This window comes from Sapajus apella, unplaced genomic scaffold, assembly GCF_009761245.1.
Source record: "Sapajus apella isolate SASKATOON/1434 unplaced genomic scaffold, GSC_monkey_1.0 scaffold140, whole genome shotgun sequence".
NCBI classification, from domain to species: Eukaryota; Metazoa; Chordata; class Mammalia; order Primates; family Cebidae; genus Sapajus; species Sapajus apella.
The window spans coordinates 3238094-3260855 of NW_022437080.1; the positions used below are offsets into that span (position 1 = coordinate 3238094).

Consider the following 22762-nt stretch of genomic DNA (forward strand, 5'->3'; position numbering starts at 1 on the left):
GGATGGTGCCCGCCCACACTGAGGGCGGATCTTCCCCGCATAGTCCCCTGACTCAGTCACCCATCTCCTCCAGAACACCTAACAGACACACCCAGAAATCATGCTTTGCCAGCCAGCTGGGTATCCTTTCATCCAGTCAAATGGACACCTGAGATTAACCACCATGCCCAGAGAGGAGAAAAGGCTTGCCGGAGGCCACACAGACAGCTAAACCAATTTTGGGCTTTAGATGAATTTTCTCAGCTTTATCTCACCAGCATTTCCTTTTATCAGGTACTTAGTGATTTCAGATCAGAGTATCCTGGACTTATTTCTGTCTCATCCAATGAGGCCTATCAGGCCAGGTTAAGCCAGAGACTTTTTCTTTCTGCTGTTTATGGTGGTGTAACATTGCTGAAACAGCTGCCCCAGCGACACTGTGAGCTCATTCTGAGCTGAACCAACACTTTCTAGGTCTCTGGCTGCTCCCCGGCAGAGCTAATGCTGGCCACCACACCGAGTGCCGTGGAACCAGCTGTCCTCCAGGACAGTGGAGAAGAGAAAAAAGCACCTGGGTTTTGGAATCTGACCTAGATTTGAATCTTGGCTTCACTATGTAATCCTCTCAGAGCCTCAGTTTCCTCCTCTGTGATATGAGCTAAACCCATCTACCTGCAAAGCTGGGCTTGCTGGAGAGCTAGTCAAGCCTCGCCTTCAGCATCCCCGGCTTGCACAGGCTCTTCCCAAAGCCCTGGGAAGGGCTCTAGCGCCTCTGTGGTCGTGGTTTTTATTCTTTTTCATAAACAGAGTGTTCCCCCAACACACACAGCTTTAGACCCTGCAGAACTTGGATCTGCTCCTCCCCACCCCACAGAATTGGTCTGGGAGTTAAGGTTCTATTCATAAGGCATGAGGCATACAATAGGTGCTCAATAAATGTTACTTCCCTCCAGAACAGCCCAGAAGAGGGGTGGAAGGACAGAACAGCAGGCCCATGTGCTTGTTACATGCCCCTTTAATGCTCCATCCATTGCCACGCAAAAGCCCAGCCCAGCAAGAGGGTTGCTAAGGTGCCGCCTGGCTCTCCGGCGGGGATTCCTTGTCTCTTATGTGCCCGTGGATCCAATCGAGGTAGCGGCTGACTTTGGTGTAAACACCGTAGTTGTGAAGGAGCCCACAGCCCTCACCCCAGCTCACCAGACCCACCAGAAACCAGGTGCCGCGGAAGTACGCGACCATGGGCCCCCCACTGTCACCATCGCAGGCGTCCTGCCGATCCCCGAGGATGCCCGCACACAGCATGTTCTCAGACACCATGTTGCTCATCACCTTGCTGCACTCATTGCGCGGGACCACGGGAATCTTGATGAAGTTGAGAACGAAGGTGCGGTTTCTCTTGGGGTCCTTCTCTCGGCTGCTCTGGTAGCCCCAGCCCGTCACGATGGTCTCCTGGCCCGCCTGAGTGAGCTTGCGCTCTGCGAGGCCGCTGTCCGGGAGGCAGACGGGCACGATGGTCTGCGAGAGGGTGGCGGGCTGGGCCAGGCGCACTAGCGCGATGTCGTTGTCTGTGGTGCTCTTGCTGTAGTTGGGGTGGACCAGGACCTCCTCGATGTCCAGGTCCAGCTCCCACCTCTCCCAGCGCCGCAGGTCATACTCTCCTGCAGGGCAGAGGGCACCGTCAGAGTGGGCTGCGGGTAGCCTCTCCCCCACAGCACTTTCCCCAGGCCCACCCACGGCTGTGCCCCTGCAGGCCTGGGCTGGGGGCCTGAAGAGGGACCATCCAGGAGACTGTGTACCCACACGTCCCAGGCACTGCCTGGAGCCACCTGTCTATGCCGTGGATCCCTATCCATGGTGGCTTTTCCTGCCAGAAGGAGTGGCCAACGGTGTCAATCGCAAAGGGGCAAGATGCTGTCCATTTTCAGGACTCATGAAGGTGAGACCAGAACCAGAGAAGGAATGGGCAGCAGGGAAGCCCGAGGCCCCTGAAAACCACAGACACAGACCAGAGCCCCAGAGAAATGTGGAGCAACGGTAGCTGGAGAGACCAGGGCAGGAGCAGCAGACCGGGAGAGGAGGACCCCCAGCACACGACACTGCCAGGGAGGAGAGCGCAGGTCCCACCTGAGGGAGAAGGTCCTCTCAGGCCAGACTGATGGTTCCTGGGGAAGAGCACCTGGAAATTTTAACCCAAGCCCCTTGGGGGGCCACTGGCTATAGATTATGCTGTAGCAAATGTGAATTTGGTCATTCTCAGTATACTTTTTCTACTTTTTGGCATAAAGAATTGAGCCAGATGCCCCATTCCAGAAATTGCCATAGATCGAGGGTGATGCCCGGGCGTCCCCAACCTACTCGTGGCTTTGGCAGATGCCAGGACTCCCGCTGCACAGCCCCATCCCCATCCATCCATGGGAGGCACAGCCCTGAGGCCAGGCCTTGCTGGCCTCTGCACCTGAGGGTGCTGAGGCCCACACATAGTCTGCTCCACATGAGTGGGAGTGCAGAGGGCAGGGTCTGTGTAGCCCCTCACTCACAAACATGTGTGTGCAGGTAACTGTGCCCAGGTTCGAAGAGAGCACCAGAGAACCCCCTACTGCAAAATACCAGGTGTCACGGGGTGGGCAGAGCAGGGCACATAGGCCTCTTCCCCTCAAACACCTTCTGTGGAGCTCAAGAAGCCTCCTGCTTAAGCACCTGGGGAGCAGGGTCCCCCAAACCTGAACAACCTGCCTGGTCCCCCCACCCAGGCCTCTGGCAGCCCCCCTCCTGCCAGTCTCCAGCCCATACCAAGCCTGACAAGGAGCTTCCTGGGGTCCTCCAGGCAGTGGGCCGCTGTCAGCACCCAGGAGGGGTGGATGAGGACCGCCCCACAGGCCAGCTTCTTCTGTGAGTCCAGCAGGACCACCTGCAATAGGGCAAAATGATGACATCACAGGCCTGCCTCCAGTTCAGGGCACCTGGGTCTCATCTGCACTTTCCTGGGTTCCCTGGTCATGTGGGCATAGGCCTAGGTCCTTTTCTGGCATTTTCTATTTTTGCCCATTTTACAGTGTTATCCTGTCCCAGGGTGTCTTCCTGACTGCCCATGCTGTTCCTGTACTGGCCATACTGTTCCAGGCACCCTCAGCTACAGCCAGTGTCACCCAGCGAGCTCCTCTCATCCTTGGAGCCTTGGCCAGGACTTGTGTCCTCCAGGAAGACTCTGTGGCCCCCAGGATGCCTGGGTATTCCCCTTGGGCCCCACGCAGCCCCTCTGTTGAAGGGCCTTCCTGGCTCTGACCCCATTGGGCTGCCCGGTCTTTGGGGTCCTGACCCTCACGGAGTCTGAGTCCCCAGGGCCAATACCCCCTCTTGTTGGTTTCTATCGCTCCCATGCCTGTTAGAGAGGGGAACCCACTAAGTGTCAGTTCCCATGTGGAGGCTGGAGGGCTACGCAGGCCCAGCCCTCCCTCCTAGCCCTCCCCCATCGGTGGGCTTCTTCCTCAAATCCCACCGGCAGAGCAGTGTCTTTCCAGCTCTTTTTAGAGACTGTAACCCTCTGTCCTGCATCCCCCCTCCATGGCCCCATGCCCCCCCCCCCCCCCCCCCCCCTGCTCCCCTCCCCCCAGGTTGCCTCTCTCTTTCCCTGAAGTATCCCCCACCTTTATCATCCCCTGCAAGCAAGCAATGGCAGCTTCCCTTTCGGTTTCTGCACCCTGAGCACAGCTGCGGGGAGGGGCTCAGTGACCCCGGCCCTAGAGCCTCCCACCTGCCAGGGGCTGTCTCCCCGTCTGGTCAATTTCCCATCGACGAGCCGCGGGTCTACTTGGTCTTCTTGGTCTTCTGTGTCTCGTTTCAGGTGAGTGCGCTTCTTCTCCATCCGCCTCCACAGCCTCCCACAAGGGAATTTCACTGAGGTAGGCAGAGGTGGTGAGGGGCCTGCCAGGCACTCCTCCGGAGACTGCCCTGTTGTCATTGTTCTCCTCCTGCCTACAGCCCACTTTGCCACAGTGCAGGGTTCAAGGGACCAATGATACTTAGACCACTCCATTAATATTAGCTACAACCCAGCTCCAGTCAGTCAGTCAGTCAGTCAGTCAACAAACCGTGCCACCGAATGGCAAGAGTCAGACCAGGCCATATCACCTGCTGGCTGTGGTTCTTATATAGGTCATTAAACTTCCTGAAGGCTCATTGTAACCCAGGATTGGGGGTGGTCCCTGGGATACATTAGCAAGGTCTTATGCTGGGATGCTGCCGAGCTCCTCACAGAGGAGAGGAATTATAGGGAGAAGGAGGTGAGCATTCTTGGAGAGCTCCTACAGTAGGAACACACGTTTGTGAGGCCTCCCTGACAAGAAGAGAGCGCATACACCATGGAGAACTGAGGGCTGGAAGGTCAGCCTGAGTCTGCTGAAAATGGGCCTTGAATGCCAAGTCCAGATAGCTAGACTTAAAGAGGCAATGGGGCGCCATCAGCAGGGGAGCTGCATAATGACAAGAAAATGGAGAGGACACAACAGCAACACCATTCCAGAAGCTGCCAGCAGATGAATGGACACAGTAACTGACTTGGCAGACTGGAAAGCAAAATCTCAGCAGGATTGGACCACAGAAACAGGAGGCCTTGGGGCTCCGGGAAGGCAGTGCAGGTGGGGGGGCTGTTGAGAGTTTGTAAGAGAAACTGCGAGAGCCCTCCTCACTGGCTTGACTCCCCTCTCCTTGCCTGCAGAATGTGAACCAGAGACTCTGACTAGGGACTCCAGGCCCGCCTGGGGAGGGAGTGGTGCTCTTGGCTGACCACAGGGAGTTAGGCAAAGGTCCACCCTGCTCCAAGGGGCCGAACGCCATAGGGAGCATCCTCTGTCCTCCAAGAGCTTGGTGGATTCCTCTAGGAAAGCAGCCTCAAAGGAAAACCCTCATGACCTGGTGTCCTGCCAATGACAGAGCCTTCCCACTGCCTGGCAGGAAAGCCCATAGGCCAACAGGCCCACAAGGTGTTTCTTTGCAGCTTCGTGGGAATCTCTAATTATTTCAAAATAAAAAGTTAAAACTTTAACTCTTTTTTTTTTCCTTTTTTAAAAAAGAGACAGGTTTCCCCTATGTTGCCCAGGCTGGTCTCAAACTCCCAAGCTCAAGCAATCCTCCCACCTCAGCCTCTTAAAGTGCTGGAATTACAGATCTGAGCCACTGATCCTGGCCAAAAATTGTTTTCAGCAGAAGCACTGAACTATAAAGTTGTAGAAAGTTCCCTGAAAGAAGAACACAAAGTCAAAGAAATGAGAAATAGAAGACACATTAAAACTAGGGGAAAGAGGTCTGAATAATGGGAGGCCCGGAAAGAGAAACAGAGGAAGCAAAGGGGAGATTGAAGGAATAAGTAACACATGCTCCCAGAGGGAGAAAGTACGAATTTCCACATTAAAAAGCTCCACCTTATGATGAAAATGAATGAAAAAAAGACCACGCCAAGGAACAGCATGCTAAAATGTAAGAGTTGTAAAACTGATTTTTAAAGTTTCGTACATATATAAACTTGATTAAAATGCATAAAAAGGAAAATATACAAGAAGACAGAATCAGGGTTCTGTTCTCTCCTCAAAGAAGCAAGGGGTAAAGAGGGAATTGCGATTCTGGCCGGACAACATCAAAGAAAATTAATGCAGCCAGGTTAGATGGAGGCGCTGGAGTCCTGGTCCCCGATCCGCTCAGACTGGAGATCGGAGCCACCCCTGGACTCGCGCTCCGGGAGGTGGCCCCAGGTGGGCAGGGACGCGCAGAGGAAGGCGGGGACGCCAGGAAGAGAGCAAGCAGAGAAAGCGGAGGGGCCGCCCCGCTCCCTGGCTGACCGCACTAAGTCTGCCGCTGCCCCCGGGCTCAACTTGCTCCTCGCTCCCTCCCTAGAAGCCTCCTGTGCCGCGCCCCGTCAAGGGGCCTGCGCACGCCGCCCGCGAGCACCCGTCGCGGTTCCTGGGCGATGTATGGGGGCCTCTCACCTGCGGGCTCGCACTGCAGGTGGTCGTCCCCCAGCTTGTAGCCGAGCGCGCAGCTACAGCGCCGTCCGCCCTCCTCCTCCAGGCAGTAGTGCATGCAGCCGCCGTTGTCCAGCGAGCAGTTGAGGAAGCTCACCTCTGCGGGCAGGGGAGGCAGCAAGCAAAGGGCGCTGGTGCGGCGCCCCCCGACCCCAGCCCCGGCCCGCCGCCCGCGCGCCTGCGCCCCCCTCGCCCCTCACCGCGCTGGCAGAAGCGGCCCTCCCAGCCGTCGCTGCAGTAGCAGCTGAAGCTGCCGATGCCGTCGATGCACGTGCCGTGCCCGCAGCACAGGCTGCCGCATGGGTGCTCCGATGGCCGGACCAAGCACTGGTCATCGTCTGCGACACAAGGCGGGGCAGGGGGTCAGCGGCCAGAGACTCTGAGGGCCGCGGGCGCCGGCAGAGCAGCCGGGGATCTAGAACGCACTCACCGACGTACTTGGACCAGAAGGCCAGCTGCGGAGAGAGCGGGCAGCGTCAGGCGCCTGCAGCCGGGTGTGTGGAGGGGGCGCGCCGGGGTGGGGCAGGGCGGCTGGTGAGTGGGCAGGGGACAGGAGCGCTTCCGGACACACGGGGATCCACGCCCGCCTCCCCCGCCCTCCAGCATCCCCCACCCGCGCCCAGCCTCGATCCCGCGTCCCTCGAGCAACGCCCTCTCCCAAGCAGCTCCAGCACTGCTCTAGCGATTGTCCGCTCCCACAGCAGCCTCTGCAGCCTCTGCAACGCAAGGGACCGAATCCCTCGCCAGGTCGCTCGGCCTCCTTCCAGCTCCCTCTACGCACCAGCTCAAGGACCCTTGAGCACCTAGCCTTTCCCTAAGCCAGTGTTCTCAGAGTTGGGGGGGCGGGGGCAGAGGGTCTGCGTTCCTAACCAGGTATCAGGACTGGGCTGCTGCTGCTGGTGGTCTGGGGCCAGCCACCCCACGCTGAGATGCCTGCTCCATCGGAGAGGCCAGCCAAGGCCTGCGGTGGCTGAGAGCATGGGTGAGGCGGGAGCATCCGCTTGATGTGATCAGATGTGTGCGGCAGAAGGTCATTGTGGCTCTGCCAGAGAGGCCATAGGGGAAAGAGGCGGTGCGGATGGAGGGGGGCATTTAGGGGTCCAGTCAAGGAGGTGGAGGCTGAGGGCAAGAGAGGGTGCAGACCAGAGGGTCTCCTTTTGCCTTGAAAGCCTGCGCTGGGAAAGCATGCCTACAGATGGATGCCTTGGAAGGCCGGGTCTGGGCACAACTTTCAGGTCCTAGTGGTTGAAGCGAGCTCCAGGAACAGAGTGAGTCTGAGCCTTGTCTCAGGAAGCCAGCCCCCTTACCAAGCTCACCCTACTACCTGGGGCCAGCTCCACAGGGCTCTGGGGGTCCCAAAGGACTTGGACCCTTAGGCAAATAGGACACAGATCCTGTCTTCTGACCCCTCGAGCAATCAGATTTTCTCTCCTTGATGTGAGGCACAGAGTGAGCGATTTTATGTGGACAGAAGTGAGTCTCGGTCACACATACCCTGATCAGCAGGGGCATGGGTGGTAGCAGGGTGGTCTCTGGGTCTTTGTGAGACAAGGAGGGGAGGCAGTGGTGCTCAGGGGTGGCTGGAGGATAGACGAAACCGCCTACAGCGTGGTTGGGTGGGAGTCCCTGCCTAGGGCTGCCCCACACCCTTTACTGGAGCTTCTTCTCGAGTTCTGTTTCCTGCAGTCACATGCGCCTGGCCAACACCATAAGGCCAGCATCCTCCTCACTCCCCTCAGCCACCCCCACAAGCGGGAGGAGAGGGGGCTGACACCCACCACCTCCCCAGCTCCTAAGAGGGCCTCAGCATTGGGCCCCCACCTGCTCCTCCAGGCCCCTGCTGGTCACCAGCTCACCCCTGAGCCTCATCCCCTGGACCTGTGGTGGCCTTACTGTGTCATCCACGTTTTGGAAAATTTCCTTGGCCTCCTCAAAGTCACAGATCTCCTCTGTGCACTCCCGCTCCAGGTTGCCAGGCCGGAGCTCCTCCAGAAAGTTGTTGGCACGTTTCTGGATCCGAAGTACCTGGTGGGCACGCTCGCTGCTGGAGAACACTGAGTCTGGTTTTGGAGGGAGGGGGAGCTCACCTTGGTGGAGGGGCCTGAGAGGGGCTGGGGCCATGAGGGGGTCTGAGGAAGCCCAGCCAGGAGAGCCTGGGAAGTTCTTGTCTCCGTCCCCTCGGGACTCATGCTAATTCCAGGTCATAGCCAGGCACTGGGCTTCTCTGCTGTCTTCCTCCCTGGGAAGCCGGTGGCAGTTGGAGGAGGAAGCCTTGCTCTGAGATGGACAGGCCTCCCTGTGAACCCCACCCTGACCTCTGTGTATCTGAGCCAGTGTTTTTACCTCTTGCAGTCACATGTGCCTGGCCAACACCATAGGGCCAGCCTCCTCATCGCTCCACTCAGCCTCTATTTACTCATCCAAAACATGGGAATGAGATCGCCATGTAAAACACCCAATACCGTCCCTGGCCCAGAGATAAGCACTCAAGGATGAGTGCCCTGGCTGCCGCTGTAAAGACTGCCAAGCTAATCGCCTCACATTCCTCCAGTGCACAGCGTGCAGCCCATCTCGATGTATCCCCCAGTCTCCCTCTCCTCCCCAGCCAAGCATTCCCCATGCTCCTTCCCTTGGGCGAGGACAAACAGACCTGTTACCCAGTGAGAGTCACCAAATGTCTCTCGGGCTTCGTGAAGTGTTTGTCTTGGGTGCAGGGGACAGTTAGGAGGGAGGATGAGGGCTGGAGGGAATGACATCGTAGAGGAGATGTGCCTGAGCTGAGGACAGCTCGGAGGAAAGGTGGGGGTACAGGTCCCAGGCAGATAAGCAGCTCAGTAAACGTAGAAATGCAACCAACAGAATGCTGTGGCTCTAGGGGCCTGCGTGTCCCGCAGACCTCCCCAAGAATCATGGCCTTCTCCTGTTGACTGTGGAGACCAGGAAAGGGGCTGGGGCAGGGGCAGGGCAGCCATGAGCTGGACGTGCATTTGAGGAGGAGAGGCTGCGCTGGGCAGTGTGGGTGGTAGCCTGGGCCTGGGGTCTTCACAGCCGAGGGAGTGAGGGGGTGGAGAGGGAAGTCCCAGGGGACTCTGCGACTATCCTGTGGGGCGGAGGGAGCTTTAGGAAGTAATCACGGGGCTCCCTGCTGTCACGCGTGCCTGCCCTGGCAGCCCTTGTGTGGCACTCTGGCAGCTGGCCCACCTGGGACTGATCAGTTGATTCCTGCCATTCCCGTCTGCCCCTCATCTCACCCAGGGCTCAGAGAGATGGTGGAAGCTGTGAAGTCCTGGGCAGATGCCCACTCAGGCCTTGTAGAGGCCACAGGGGTCCTGGGGTAGGGGTGGGGAGGCCTTACCGAGAGGAGCTGGTGTGCTGGAAATTCCCCAGGTGGCCAGGAACAGCAGGAGGCTTGCGAGCCGCCACATTCCAGAGGCGCTGGTACCTGTCTGAGGAGGACTTCTGAGCTGCGGGCAATGCCCACCCCCACCGCTGCTCTGCCTGCACCTTCCAGGTGGAGGCGGAATGGAAGGACTGTCCCTGTTTGCTGGCTGTTAGGGTGGAAGCTGGGATTGAGGGCCGTTGTTCGCTAGACACATAGCCACCCTCAGAAGTCCTCAACTGTCCCCTCTATGTGGGGCTGAGGTCACACTGCCTGCCTAGATACTAGCGGCTCCAAAATGCGGTGGAGAGGGCGCCGGGATGTTTGTGCCCTCCCTGGGGGCAGTGGGTTGGCTGCCTCTTCGGTCTGATGGCTGGGCTGAGAATATTAGCTAATGTTGATTGGACACTCATGGCGTCCTTCAAGCAATTTTTACAGGATGCAGAGGGCAGGCCATGACGCCAGACTGCACAGTGCAAACTCCACCTCCAGCACTTACTGGAGGGCAGTGTGGGCCACGATGCTTAACTGCTCCATGCCTCCGCTTCCTCGTTTATAAAACAGATGGAATCACATGTTATATTTCTGCCTTAAAGGATGTGAGAATTAAAGGAGTTAATCCACATAAAGTTCTCCAAACAAACAGGCTTTGCACAGAGCTCCTGCTCAGTAAACACGAGCTATTATGACTTCAGTTAAGGCTCACAACCACCCAAGAGGTAGCTATTAATGCTGTCAACCCCATTTCATAGAGGGGGAAACTGAGGCTCGGAGGAGTTCAGTGGTTTCTTAAAAATCTAACCCCAGAGGTGGCAGAGCCAGGACTCAAGGCCAGGCCTGTGTGGTTCCAGGCATGGAAACTCAAACCCTACCCCAAACCACCAGGTGCCCCACAAGGCCACAGAGGTAGCCCTGGGGACCAGAGACCAAGGAGCCGCCCCAGTGGGTAGGCTGCCTGGCCCTCTGCACACCCTGCCAGCCCCTGCTCTGCATTCTTGCCTACTCCCTCTGAGGCTGCTTCTGAGATCTGTTCAAACCTGATACCCCCAAAGGTGGAAGTGGAGTGGGGAGAATGGAGGTTCCTTTGCTCCAAACTGCCTGTCGGAATGGCCCTGGGCCCTGGGACCCTCGTCCTGGAAAGAGGGAGGCGCGTGGCAAAGGGCCCCAGGACTGTGGCTGCCAGGCCGAGCCAGTGGAGGGCCTCGCTTCCTTTTACCCCAAGCTCCGGGGGTCTCGAGCACCCTGGCTGGAGGACTCAGCCCTCACCACCACCTAACTCTCCTCTCCAGGGGACAGCCCTCCCTCCACACCCCTCATATACCTGCCCGGAGGGGGACTCACAGGGGTGGGTCATGGAGAAACTGCAAATTCGCCGTCCTGCCGCCATGACAGGCTGGAGTTCGAGTTAATCCATAACCACAAATATTTGCTTGGCCCTGAGTGCTGAGGCCTCCCTCTCCATAGACAAACAAAAGTGGCAATAGCATTCCTGGTCCTAGCTCAGCACGGCTTGGGTTACCTGAAGCCCACCTCTGCCCACCATGGATGCCGTCCAGCAGGGAGGGAGGTGAGGGCAAAACCCTTGACAGATGTGGTCTCATTTTAGCCCCAAGTGGCTGGCTAAGGGAGGGACGTTGTCCCTGTTTTTCAGATGGGGACATTTTGCCCAGAAACAATGTAGTTTGTCCAAGATCAGCACAACAGGTAATATTCCATATTTCATCAAATCTAGGATGCCATTAATTATAAGACAGACCTATTTATGTGCCACCATACAAGAAAAAAGACACTGTCCCAATGACATGCCATCCCAGTTTCTGATACATAAAACCATGAGAAGATGCCCCTCTTTGGGTCCCCAGTGCGTGGATGCTGGGCACCACCAATTGTTCACAGACTCCCCCCCCCCCCTCCCACGAAACTGCACATAGCGTCCCTCTAACCTCTACTTTTCAGGCAAGGACACTCAACTCTGTGTTACTTGCCCAGATCCACCGAGCTGGTAGTTGGCAGATTTAATTTGAACTCAGGTCTTGCTGCTTCCACTTGGCTTCTTTTGTGAACCAGTAAGAAAAATGAGTGGGAATCCCGAAAGGCTGCAGCAATTTCCTGGCTGCAGTGCCAGAAGGGAGAAGGGCAGAAATAAAGGGTCCAGCTCAACACCTTTGCCAGTGTCCTGAAGCCTATCAGCATTTATTAAGCGTCTTGCTGCCCCAAACCAGGCTGCCCCAGAGGTGCCCCCCTTTCCTCCCTCCCCTACTGGTTCCTAGGAGGAGTTGCCCACACTCCTCCTCAAAGTCTACACTTCTAAACGGGGCATATGACCCCATCTTGCTGGCTTCTGTTGAGGGGATCAATCCGATTCTGTCCTCCATCCTCCAGGAATAGGGTCTCACACCATCAGTACACTGTGGGCACCAGACTCCGAAGATTGAGGCCAGGTCCTGGGCATCCTGTTTAGGCTTAAAGCAGAGGAGGGTGATGAGAAGGAAGATGCAGGAGTGCAGAAAGAGATGGAGACACGAGACCGGGGAGACCCGCAGAGTCCCAGGAAGCAGTGGAAAGTGGCCTCTACCTCCTTATGATTGGTGGCATATGCTGGCTTCGGGTGTAGGAGGGTCCCCGTGCCCTCCTAAACCCGCTTCCTCCTGAAGTTTCCTTAAATTGGCTGAAACAGCTTGTGTTGATTGTAACCAGATGCCTGAGGCACCGCACCAGGCTGCACCAGAGATGCCCCCCTTTCCTCCCTGCCCTACCCCATCCTAGGAGGAGTTGCCCATGCTCCTCCTCAAAGTCTGTACCTCTAAATGGGGCATGTGACCCCGCTTCCATTGATTGCCCAGGGAAGTCACCTGACCCAGGGGATCAATCAGATTCTGTCCTAGAGGAACACGGTAAAACTCTTAACAAGGCAGGCCCATCTTGCAGGACCCAGAGGCAGGTACACAGAGGAAATGCTTACAGAATTCAGAGGAGAGGGCAATCAGCACAAGCTGGCATATCCAGGGGAGGCTGCCTGGAGGAGGTGGCACTTCAGCTGGACATCAAAGAGCAGACAGGAGGAAGGAACACTTCTTCCCCTACCAGGTGGAGAGATTATGGAGAGACACAGAAGACAAGCAGTTGGGGAGGTGCTGGAAGAGGGTGGAGGTGGAGAGGAGGCTGGGGGTGGGTGATGGGGGGGTGGGGCAATAGATTTTGGAATTAAGACTACCGGAAGTGAGGAGCCAGGAGCTGTTTGTGAGAGGCTGTGGCAGCTGCCTAGAGAAGCAGAGACAAGCTCCTGGGAACTCAGGCAGGAAGCATGAAGACCCCAGGCAAGACCACACAAGGCAACACCTTGTATGTTGCTGTTCTTGCTCCAGGCGTCGCCCCGGAAGTCTGCAGGGATCACTGCCCTCTGTTTGCCTCCCAGGCACAAGATGTTGTGGGTATTCTTTGGGCGCCGATTCTCTTCCCCACCAACTTCTTGCCGTCCACTCCTCCCCACCCTAGCTCGCTCCACAAGTCTGTGCAGGGTCCGCACACTGATTCTGACCTGCGTAATGGACTCTGCCCGGGGCACCCACGTCCAAACCAGCCCAGATGCCCAAAGCACTGGCACCGGTACGATCCGGGGCAGCTGCAATGCTCCCAAGTGCCCAGTGCTGGGATATGGGTGGCAAGGCTTGGAAGGCTGCCCAGAGAGGCAGGGTCCTCTGCAGAGCTCTGTACGCCTGTCGGCCGACGGGGGCTCTGCACGGCGGGCTGCCTCACCGCCTCTTCATCCGCCGGCAGTGCAGGACCCCCGTCACCCGCTCCAGGCAGGGACGGTCTGAAGGCCGGCGTCACCTGGAGGCAGCTGCCGGGATCCAGGGGTCTCTGCAGTTACACCGGCCTCCAGCCGGGGGCGCTGCGGAGGAGCCGGGGCCCTGCACAGGTGCGGCCTCGCCCGCTTGGCTTGCCAGGTGTCACTCGCCCCCTGTGGCCTGAACGCGGTCAGGTCCCGGCAGGAGGCTAGTGAGCTCGCTGTGAGTCAGAGAGCAGAGGGACATCTGTGGTTGAGGAATTCGCTGCATGGATGAAGACCCAGATAAAGGGGTAAGAACCAAATGTGCGTGGGGCAGGGACAGCCACAACTCCCGGAGCCAGGCGGCGTCCCAAAGCCCTCAGCTCTGGGTCAGCTTCACACGGCCTTAAACCTCAGCTGGGCTTCTCCTGACAGGGAGATTTAACTTCCGTGCGTCTCAATGTCCACATCTGTAAAGTGGAGTCAGTAGTAGCATCCATCTCAGGTGACTGTTGTAAGGGTTACATTAAATCTTTTATTATTTTGTAATTAAAAAAAATTTTTTTTGAGACAGGGTCTTTCTGGCTCGGTCACCCAGGCTGGAGTGCAGTGGTGGGATCACAGCTCTCTGCAGCCTAGACCTCCTGGGCTCAACGGATTCTTCTGTTTCAGCCTCCTCGGTGGCTGGGACCACAGGCACTGCCACCACACCCAGATAATTTTTAAAACATTTTAGGAGAGAGGACATCGTGCTGTGTTACTCTAGAACTCCTGGCCTCAAGTGATCCTCCCTCCACAGCCTCCCAAAGTGCTGAGATTACAGGCGTGAGCCACCGTGCCTGGCCTTATTTTTAAATATTTCATACAAAGTGAACATGACCTTTCCCCTCTCAGCTCCCCAAATATCCTAGAGAGAAAAGCTAGGTACTGCACGAAGCTTTGTGGGGATCAAAGCCAGGTGATAATGGTCATTGCCCTTCCCACAGGCCTGGGAAGGTCAGGAGGGGCTGACCAGGAGGGGAACGGGTCCAGGGCAGCTGCTGCTGTATGGAAGCTCAGATTGCACAGATGTGTTGTACAGATTACGCTGACCATTCAGAATCAGCCGTAATCTGTACAACACTCCCCACCCCCTGTGTCTTGACTCTGGCTCTGCCAATAGGTGCCAGAAACCTGACTTGAGCTCCCTCTGCTGAAAGGTGATGAGAGACGGGCTGGTGGTCAGGGCTGATGTGACTATGGTTCCTTCTCACCCCATGCCACTCCCCTGTGTGGGCGTTGCCCATTCTCCATTCTCTCTGCAGGGATGCCGCGCTGCTCAGCCCACCCCAGGCAGGGCAGGAAGGCGAGACACTGGAGAGGCTCCCGGGAGCTCCCTGGTAAGAAGTGGAGGTGGATGGATGCCGTTCAATGTCTCTCTTTTTGTTGTCAGGTTTATTGCAGTATAATTTACATGCAGTGAAACTCACACCATAAAAATGTTTAGTTCTGACAAATGTATGTAATAGCGTAGCCACCACCACAGTCATGATGTAGAACATTTCCAACACCCTCACAAGTTCTGTGTTCCACCCAACTCTTGGCAACCACTGATTGGATTTCTATCTCTATAATTTGCATTTTCTAGAATAGCATATAAAGGGAATCCTACAGTACACAGCTTTTTTTTTTTTTTTTTTTTGAGTTGGAGTCTTGCTCTGTTGCCCTGGCTGGGGTGCACTGGTGTGATCTCAGCTCACTGCAACCTACCTCCACCTCCCAGGTTCAAGAGATTCTCCTGCCTCAGCCTCCTGAGTAGCTGGGATTACAGGCACATGCCGCCACATCCAGCTAGTTTTTGTATTTTTTAGTAGAGACGGGGTTTCACCATGTTGGCCAGGCTGGTCTTGAACTCCTGATCTCAAGTGATCCACCCACCTCGGCCTCCAAAGTGCTGGGAATACAGGCATGAGCCACTGTGCCTGGCTAGTACATAGCTTTTTAAGACTGCCTTATTTCACTCAGCATAAAGCTTTTGTGATTTATTCATGTGGATGTCTACAGCAGTTTTATTTATTTTTATTGCTGACTGGACTCCATTATATACACGTACCACAATCTGTTATCCATTTGCCAGTTCTTGGCTATCATTAAATGAAGCTGCTAGAACATTTATGTACAGGTCGTTGTGTGGGTGTATGTTTTTTATTTTTCTTGGGTAATATCTAGAAATGGGATTGCTTAGTCATGTGGTGAGTACATGTTTACTTTTTTAAAAAAATAATAAAGTCAAACTTTTCCAGAACGGCAGTACCATTTTGCATTCCCGCTAAGCAATGTCTGAGTGTTCCTATCACTCTGCATCCTCACCAGCATTTGGTGTTGTCGGTTGTTTTTTAATTTTAATTTTTAATTTTTAGCCTTCTCAGTAGATGTGTAGTGGTATCTCATTGTAACTTTAATTTTCATTTTCTGATTCTCTAATGATTTGGAGCATCTTTTCCTGTGCTAATTTGCTATTTATATTTTCTTTGGTAGAGTGCCTGTTTAAATCTTTGGGCTGGTTTTTTTTTTGTTTGTTTCTTGTTTTTGAGTGATTTTTAAATTGAGTTTTCAGAATTTGTATGTATCCTAACAACAAGCCCTTTGTCAGCTAAGTATTTTTGCAAAAATTTCCTCCCAGTCTATGGCTTGTCTTTTATACTTAACAGTATCTTTTAATGAACAGATGTTTGTAATTTTGATAAAGTCCAATTATCAACATTTTCTTTTATGGTTCATGTTTTTGTGTTCTACGAAAGAACACTGCCTCATTCAAGGTCACAAAGGCTTTCTCTTATGTTTTCTTCTGCAAGCTTTATGGTTTTCAGTTTTACATTTATATCTCTGACCCATTTTGAATTTGTTAATTTTGGTATATGGTGTGAGGTAGAGATCAAAAGTCATTCTTTAAAATATATGGAGATCTATTTGTTATAGCCTCATTTCTTGCAAACACTATCCTTTCTCCCATTGAATTGCTTTGGTGCTCTGTTGAAATCAATTGACCATATATGCATACATCTACTTCTGGATTCTATTTTGTTCAGTTAATCTATCTTTCTTATGCCATCACTATAATGTCTTAATTGCTTAATTGCTATTACAATATTCAAGTAAGTCATGAAATCAAGTAGTGTAAGTCTTACAACTTTGTTCTTATTTTTCAAAATGTTTTGGCTATTCTAGGTCCTTTCTACTTCTATATAAATTTTAGAACCAATTTCTCAATTTCAAAAAAAAAATTCTTGCTGGGATCTTGATTTGGATTGAGTTGTATATATAGAACAATTTAGGAAGAAAAGACATCTTAATATTGAGTCTTCTAATCCATTATCATGGTATTTCTCTACATTTATTTAGCTCTGTTAATTTCTCTCTTCATATTTAATCTTTTTCAGGTATGGGTTTTGAACATATTTTGTTAAATTTATCCCTACTTATTTCATGTTTAAACAATGTTATTTAAATGCCATTTTAAAGATTTGAACTTACATTTGTTTGTTGCTAGTATTTATAAATACAATTGACTTTTTAAATTGAGGCATTATTTCTTGATGCTATAAACATGCTAATATGATCAAGTGTCTCATTTGTCTGGGATTGTACCGTTTTTAACATTAAAAGTCCTAAAAAAAAAAAAAAAAGCCAAAAAGTTAAAAGGAAGTAAATTCTCCCTTGGGAAGAGAAAGGTCGAAGTTTTCAGTAATTGATACAGGAGATTAGGGAAAAGGTACAAAGCCCACATGGTAACCCCAGAAATAGAGGCTGAAGGCAACACTGGTTTTAGTGCCAAATGGACACATCACCTTCCTTAGTGTCTGTTGCTGAGGACAACAACCAAGATTTGCAGTACACCATAGTGAATCATCCATTATTACGTCACTCCTTGTGATATAACTTAAGCACACTGTAATCTTGAACGTGACCATCCACTTTGCCTGTGGATTAATTGTTGTGCTTTGTGTTCAGACACTGCTAGTTTAATTTTGGCATGGTGAATACTGGGGCCATGTTTTCTTAAGCATTCAGATGATGAAAATGAGGAAATGATGTTGCAACATCAATGCTAGCATAACCCAAATGGCCGTGTTATTTTAATACCAGGTGGAGTGACACAGACAACTGGATGAGGGAGGTAAAGAATCAACACAAGGGATACTGCACAATAAGCAGAGAGAATTTGGGATTGGACATGGTGCAGGAAGGGACTGTAGAGACTGCCTCACAAGTCCCCAGTAAGATAGGCAAGTGTGTCAAAATTAACCAAAAAGCTTTTTGTCTCCCTAAAGACACCAATTCAAAATAGTGGCTGCTGAATTAGCTAGGGCATACCACATAAACTAATTTGTGTGATTGTTTTTTGAAACTAAGTAGAGGCATGCTTCCTCATTCACAAGCTGTAACTGAATTCCTTTGATTGTTTTTTGAAACTGAGTAGAGGCATGCTTCCTCATTCACAGGCTGTAACTGAATTCCTTTGATTGTTTTTTGAAGCTGAGTAGAGGCACGTTTCCCCATTCACAGGCCGTAACTGAAATATCGTGTGAGTAAACAAGGGGAGAAATGTCTGATGGCCCTTTACAATATTCAGCCAATTCTGCCAGATCCCAGCAACAATCATGCTTTCTGCAGTAAGCAAGTGCTGTGTCCAATCATGGCCATGAAAAACAGTTCTCCTAACTTGTACATCCTTTGATTTGAAAACATGGAGTTTCAAATCATCCTTTTTATTTCTATGAAGATTTTAATGCACCTGCGGAAAAAAAAATAAAAGAATGTTGATGCTATCTTGTCCAAATACAAACGTGACTTTGCCCATCCGTCTGCCTGTTCGGCAGACAGTGCAAATGTAAATTTTTGCAAATTCTGTGCAGCCTATGAACTCTTTACCAATGAAAATTTTAAAATATTAGCCGCAGAGTGTCCTGCACACTTTGTATGCAACATCGGTAAAAGTGGGTGGAGTTTGCGTCCCTGCAATATTGATGCTTTCAATATTTACTTTTCAGTTTCCTCAAAGCATGCGAAAGCACTTAATGAGATTTTTCACATTCCAGGAATGGAAGGAGATGTCCTCCTTTGGACATGTGCCTGCATGAGGGCTGTCACTGTTGCCAGGGTACAAAGGCAGCCTGCCATACAACCATATTTTCAAGGCACAGGACAAGAAGAATGTCTGTCTAATTTGGAAATAATTGATATTAAGAGTGAAAATAGAGAAAAAGATTCCAGTTAAACAAACTGAAATTTATAAGTTGTTCCTCCAAAACTGCTTGATGATCCTTGAGGAGCCCGTAAGGGCCCAGGAAAATGATGAAATGACTGACCCTGAGTTGTCGATGCCATAGGTAGGTAGCGACAAAGCTCGTATAATGAAAAATGACTCATTTTTTGGAAACAAAACAAAACGTCACCAGAAAAGGACAACCAATTTAAACAAGCCCGTCTCACTTCTTTACTAAAACTGCAACTTATTTGGAATTCAACCTCAACTTCACAAGTTCGAATTATCTCTGTGCTTTAAAACTATTTTTCCTGAGAGAGACACACAGAGAAAGAGAGAGACAGAGAAAGGTTTAACTTATAATGACATCCAGTGTGCTCAGAATGTTCAAAAAGGGCTAGGTGCGGTGGCTCAAGCCTATAATCCCAGCACTTTGGGAGGCTGAGGTGGGCGGATCAAGGTCAGGAGTTAGAGACCAACCTGACCAACATGGCGAAACCCCATCTCTACTAAAAACACAAAAATTAGCCAGGCATGGTGGTGCGCCTGTACTCCTAGCTACTTGGGAGGCTGAGGTGGGAGGACAGCTTGAATCCAGGAGGTTGAGGTTGCAGTGAGCCAAGATCGTGCCACTGTACTCTAGCCCGGGCAACAGAGGAAGACTCCTTCTCAAAAAAAAAAAAAAAAAAAAGGAAAGAAAAGAAATGTTCAAAAAGGATGACTATCTGGATATCCTACATGATAGTTGTAAAAGATGACAAATTCCTGGTTTACCTAAACCAGCCTGTAGATACAAAGTGAATGGACATCTTTGGACAGCTGGAAACTAATCCCTACAAATCTAAAACCCTGCTGTTACTAGGAGGTAAAATCCCAAGTATCCCACGCTCAAATGCTTTGTGGAGATAACAGTTAGCTTGAGGCCATCACATTGGACTGACCTTAGGAGTCAGTGTACTGTGGGCTCACTAAGGGCAGAGCTGCAAGTCAAAGAATTTTCCATTTACCTATATCCTGTTTCATCACCACATCAAGGAAGAACTTCCTACTAAAGGCTGTAGGCAAGGAATTAGGAAGTAGAATGAGTAAAAATACTCTACTGTATAATAAGACCAAAACACTTTTTTTTTTTTTTTTAAGACAGAGTCTTGCTCTGTTGCCCAGGCTGGAGTGCAGTGGTGTGATCTCAGCTCACTGCAGTCTCCACCTCCTCTTGCCTCAGCCTCCTGAGTAGGTATGACTACAGGCAGGTGCCACCACGGACAGGTAATTTTTGTATTTTTAGTAGAGATAGGGATTCACCATGTTGGCCAGGCTGGTCTCAAACTCCTGACCTCAAATGATCAGTCCACCTCAGTGTCCCAAAGTGCTGGATTATGAGCCACCATGCATGGCCTGTTATTTTTCATTAAATATTAGTAATATCTTTTAAAATAGTGCAATTATATTACATTCACCATTTTAAAAGTCTTACATTTATCTATTTTGATACAAAATTTAAATATCTAATAATGAGTCAAAATAAATTGCTAAATCACAGGACAGGAAGAAACATTATAAAACTATTTTTATATTTTTCTCACATATATTATTTGTGTTCTTAGTCCTATTATTATTAATTACCACTGTGAACTAATCATATTGTTGTTTTCTTTAAATAATAAGATTTATGTAAAAGAAAGGTTAAAAAATACACAATATACTTCAATTAAACACCATATGTGTATAATATTTATTTTTTATTTTTAGAGACAGGGTCTCTGCCTTTGTCTTACAGGCTGGAGTGCAGTGGCACCAACATAGCTCAATGCAGCCTGGGCCTCCTGGGTTCAGTGTCCTTCCTCCTCAGCCTCCCGAGTAAATGGGACTACCATTTACTAGGGGCAGGCCACCACGTTCGGCTAATTTTTTTCATTTTTGTACAGGCAGGGGTCTCATTATGTGGGCTAGTCTCAAACTCCTGAGCTCAAGTGATCCTCCTGCCTCAGCCTCCTAAAGTGCTGGGATGACAGGCTAGGCCTGGCCTGTAATAATTTTTAACATACTACATTATGTTGGTTTTTTTTGATGCGGTATGGCTGTGTGCTGGGTTAGATCTCTAAAGTTTGTCATCGAATGCAGTACATGTCCCATCTCCTGTCCGCCTGAGTCTTCTCTAAGCCCTAGCGCTGATAAGACCCAGTCGCTGCCCCCAAGGGGCCTAGTTTGGTGATAAAGCCAGACACAAAACAAAAAGGCAGAGAGCAAAGTCGAAGGTGCCATGAAATAAGTCGCTCCAGGTGGCGCTGGGAGGGCCTAACCCCGGACAGGCCCGCCAGGAAGCCTTCCTGGAGGAGGCGGACCTCAGCTGGACCGCAGGCAGCCAGAGGAGGTGGAGGTGGGGGTGGGGTGGGGGTAGGAATGGGAGTGGGTGGGGGCGAGGGTGAGGGTGGTTGGAGTTCGGGGACAGTGTGAAGAGGAGGGTGAGGCCCCGACCTGGGCCTTTCCAGACAGGCGGCCTAAACGGCTCTACGCACCGAGCGACCCGGTCCCAGCTGGGGTCTGCGCGTCCCCTCCAGGACGGTGCGGGAGGAGATTCTGGCCGCCTGGAGACCCGGGACAGCTGGGCTGGGAACGCCGGGGTCTCCCTCTGTCCCCTGCTCCCGGGAGCCCCGCGTTTTCCCCGCCGCGTCCTTGACCCGGGGCCGCAGTCCTCCCGGGCCCAGCCTCTGGCGAGGCCACCGCGCCCAGCAGCGCCGCTGTCACGGTCCTGCGGGGGGCCAGGTGCCTCCAGGGCGCCCCAGCGGCTGGGTGGCCGCTGCCCGGCGTTGCCACCGCGGGGCCCGCGCCTTCCGTCCCGCGCCACGCCCCCGCCTCCGCTGGCACCGGTGCCAGCAGCCGGGCTGCGAGCCCGCCGGCGCTCGGCCACCCGCCCGCTGCGTCGCCTGGCAGCGCGCCCGCAGCTGAGTCAGCCCGTGAGTCAGCGCCCCCTGACCGCGCCGCGTCTGGGCCCGGGAGGGAAGCAGACAGCGCGGGCGGGGAGGGGGGAGACCAGGAGGGCGAGGGCGTGAGGACGACGCGCGGAGGGACGGGGGGGACCGGGGGGGGCGGGGGGGGGGGGGGGGGGGGGGGGGGGACGGGGGGCAGGGCAGGCTACTCAGAGAGGGAGAGGGAGGAGGAGGCGGAACAGGAGGAGAGAGGGCAGTTCGGAGAGGGGATGGGGGCCGAGAGGAGCAGAAAGAGGAGGGAGGGGAAGCGGGGACAGGGAGAGGGGAGGCCACCCAGGAACCAGCCCGTCCTCAGAGCGCCTCGAAGTCGGGCCTGCACCAGGTTGCCTGAAGCTCCCGGGACTGTGACCTGCAGCCTGGGGCACACTGTCTTGGTGATCCAGGTTCTGGCCTATGGAAAGTGCACTGTGGCGTAAGGTGGTGCTTTTCAAACTTTATTTCAAAAGCCTCAATCCCATGTTTGTGTAAGAAATACATTTGACATCACAACAAAGTTCCACAAAACTATATTTCTCCCTATTACAGGAATGCAGGGGCGCACTCTTTACACCATCTGTTGTTTTTGTTTTTGTTATTGTTGTTGGTTTTTGACGATGATGATGATGAAACACTAAACTGATTTTAACCTGCTGTATGAAGAACACCTTTGAGGGTATCCAACATCTGTCTTTTCTCTTTTTAAATACAATGCACAGCAGCAGGAAACGGCCTGCTCACCGGCTAGCAGAGGCTTCCTGGCTCTCGGCCTCCATGACTACTGTTTTTGAGACAGTCTTGCTCTGTCACCCAGGCTGGAGTGCAGTGGCAAGAACATGGCCCACTGCAGCCTCAACGTCCCATGCACAAGTGATCCTCCTGCCTCAGCCTCCCAAGTAGCTGTGACTGCAGAGTACACCACCACACCCCACTAATTTTTTAAATTTTGGTGGAGATGGGGTCTCACTATGTTGTTCAAGCTGGTCTCAAACTCCAGGGCTAAAGCAATCCTCCTGTCTCAGCCTCCCAAAGTGCTGAGATCCGCAACTGCCATTGATTCCCACGGACCTGAGACAGAGCCCTGAACATCCATGAGCAATAAACACACCATGGGTTTGTGTGTGTGTGTGTTTAAACTGGATGAGCATTGAATCCCGGCAACTGTGATTATCTGGGGTGGGAAGGCACTGGGGGTGAGAGGAGGACTTTTCATTGTACTTCACTGTTGTTCGAATTTTTGTCACATGTATATTACTAAAAATGTTTATTTAAAAGCATTTCAAACCTACAAAAAGGTGTCAGAAACAAATGTGACACAGTCACACTGCCTTCCTCCCTATTCTGCACCCTGCAGAAATCTCTAGCCAGCGCTCTGAGGGCTGAGGAGTGGATGAAGCCTCAGAATGCTTTATA

At 52.4% G+C, this 22762-nt stretch overlaps 1 protein-coding gene across 3 annotated transcripts; it reads right to left on the reverse strand.

Annotated features, from left to right (window-relative positions):
- Positions 1-753: 753 nt before the first annotated feature.
- Positions 754-10803, reverse strand: PROC (protein C, inactivator of coagulation factors Va and VIIIa). 3 transcript variants are annotated; one of them, XM_032263936.1, is made up of 9 exons: positions 10714-10782; positions 9349-9439; positions 7887-8053; positions 6424-6448; positions 6194-6331; positions 5958-6092; positions 3731-3873; positions 2770-2887; positions 754-1637 (listed from the first exon to the last, which is right to left on the reverse strand). In XM_032263936.1, the coding sequence occupies exons 2-9, from the start codon at positions 9416-9418 to the stop codon at positions 1045-1047; spliced, it is 1389 nt and encodes a 462-aa protein (XP_032119827.1). In that variant the 5' UTR covers positions 9419-9439; positions 10714-10782; the 3' UTR covers positions 754-1044. The 3 variants fall into 3 exon arrangements, with proteins under 3 accessions (XP_032119827.1, XP_032119826.1, XP_032119825.1); XM_032263935.1 differs by having other exon boundaries at positions 977-1637; positions 9349-9435; positions 10714-10803; XM_032263934.1 differs by having other exon boundaries at positions 977-1637; positions 9349-9541; positions 10694-10774.
- Between the last annotated feature and the right edge of the window lie 11959 nt (positions 10804-22762).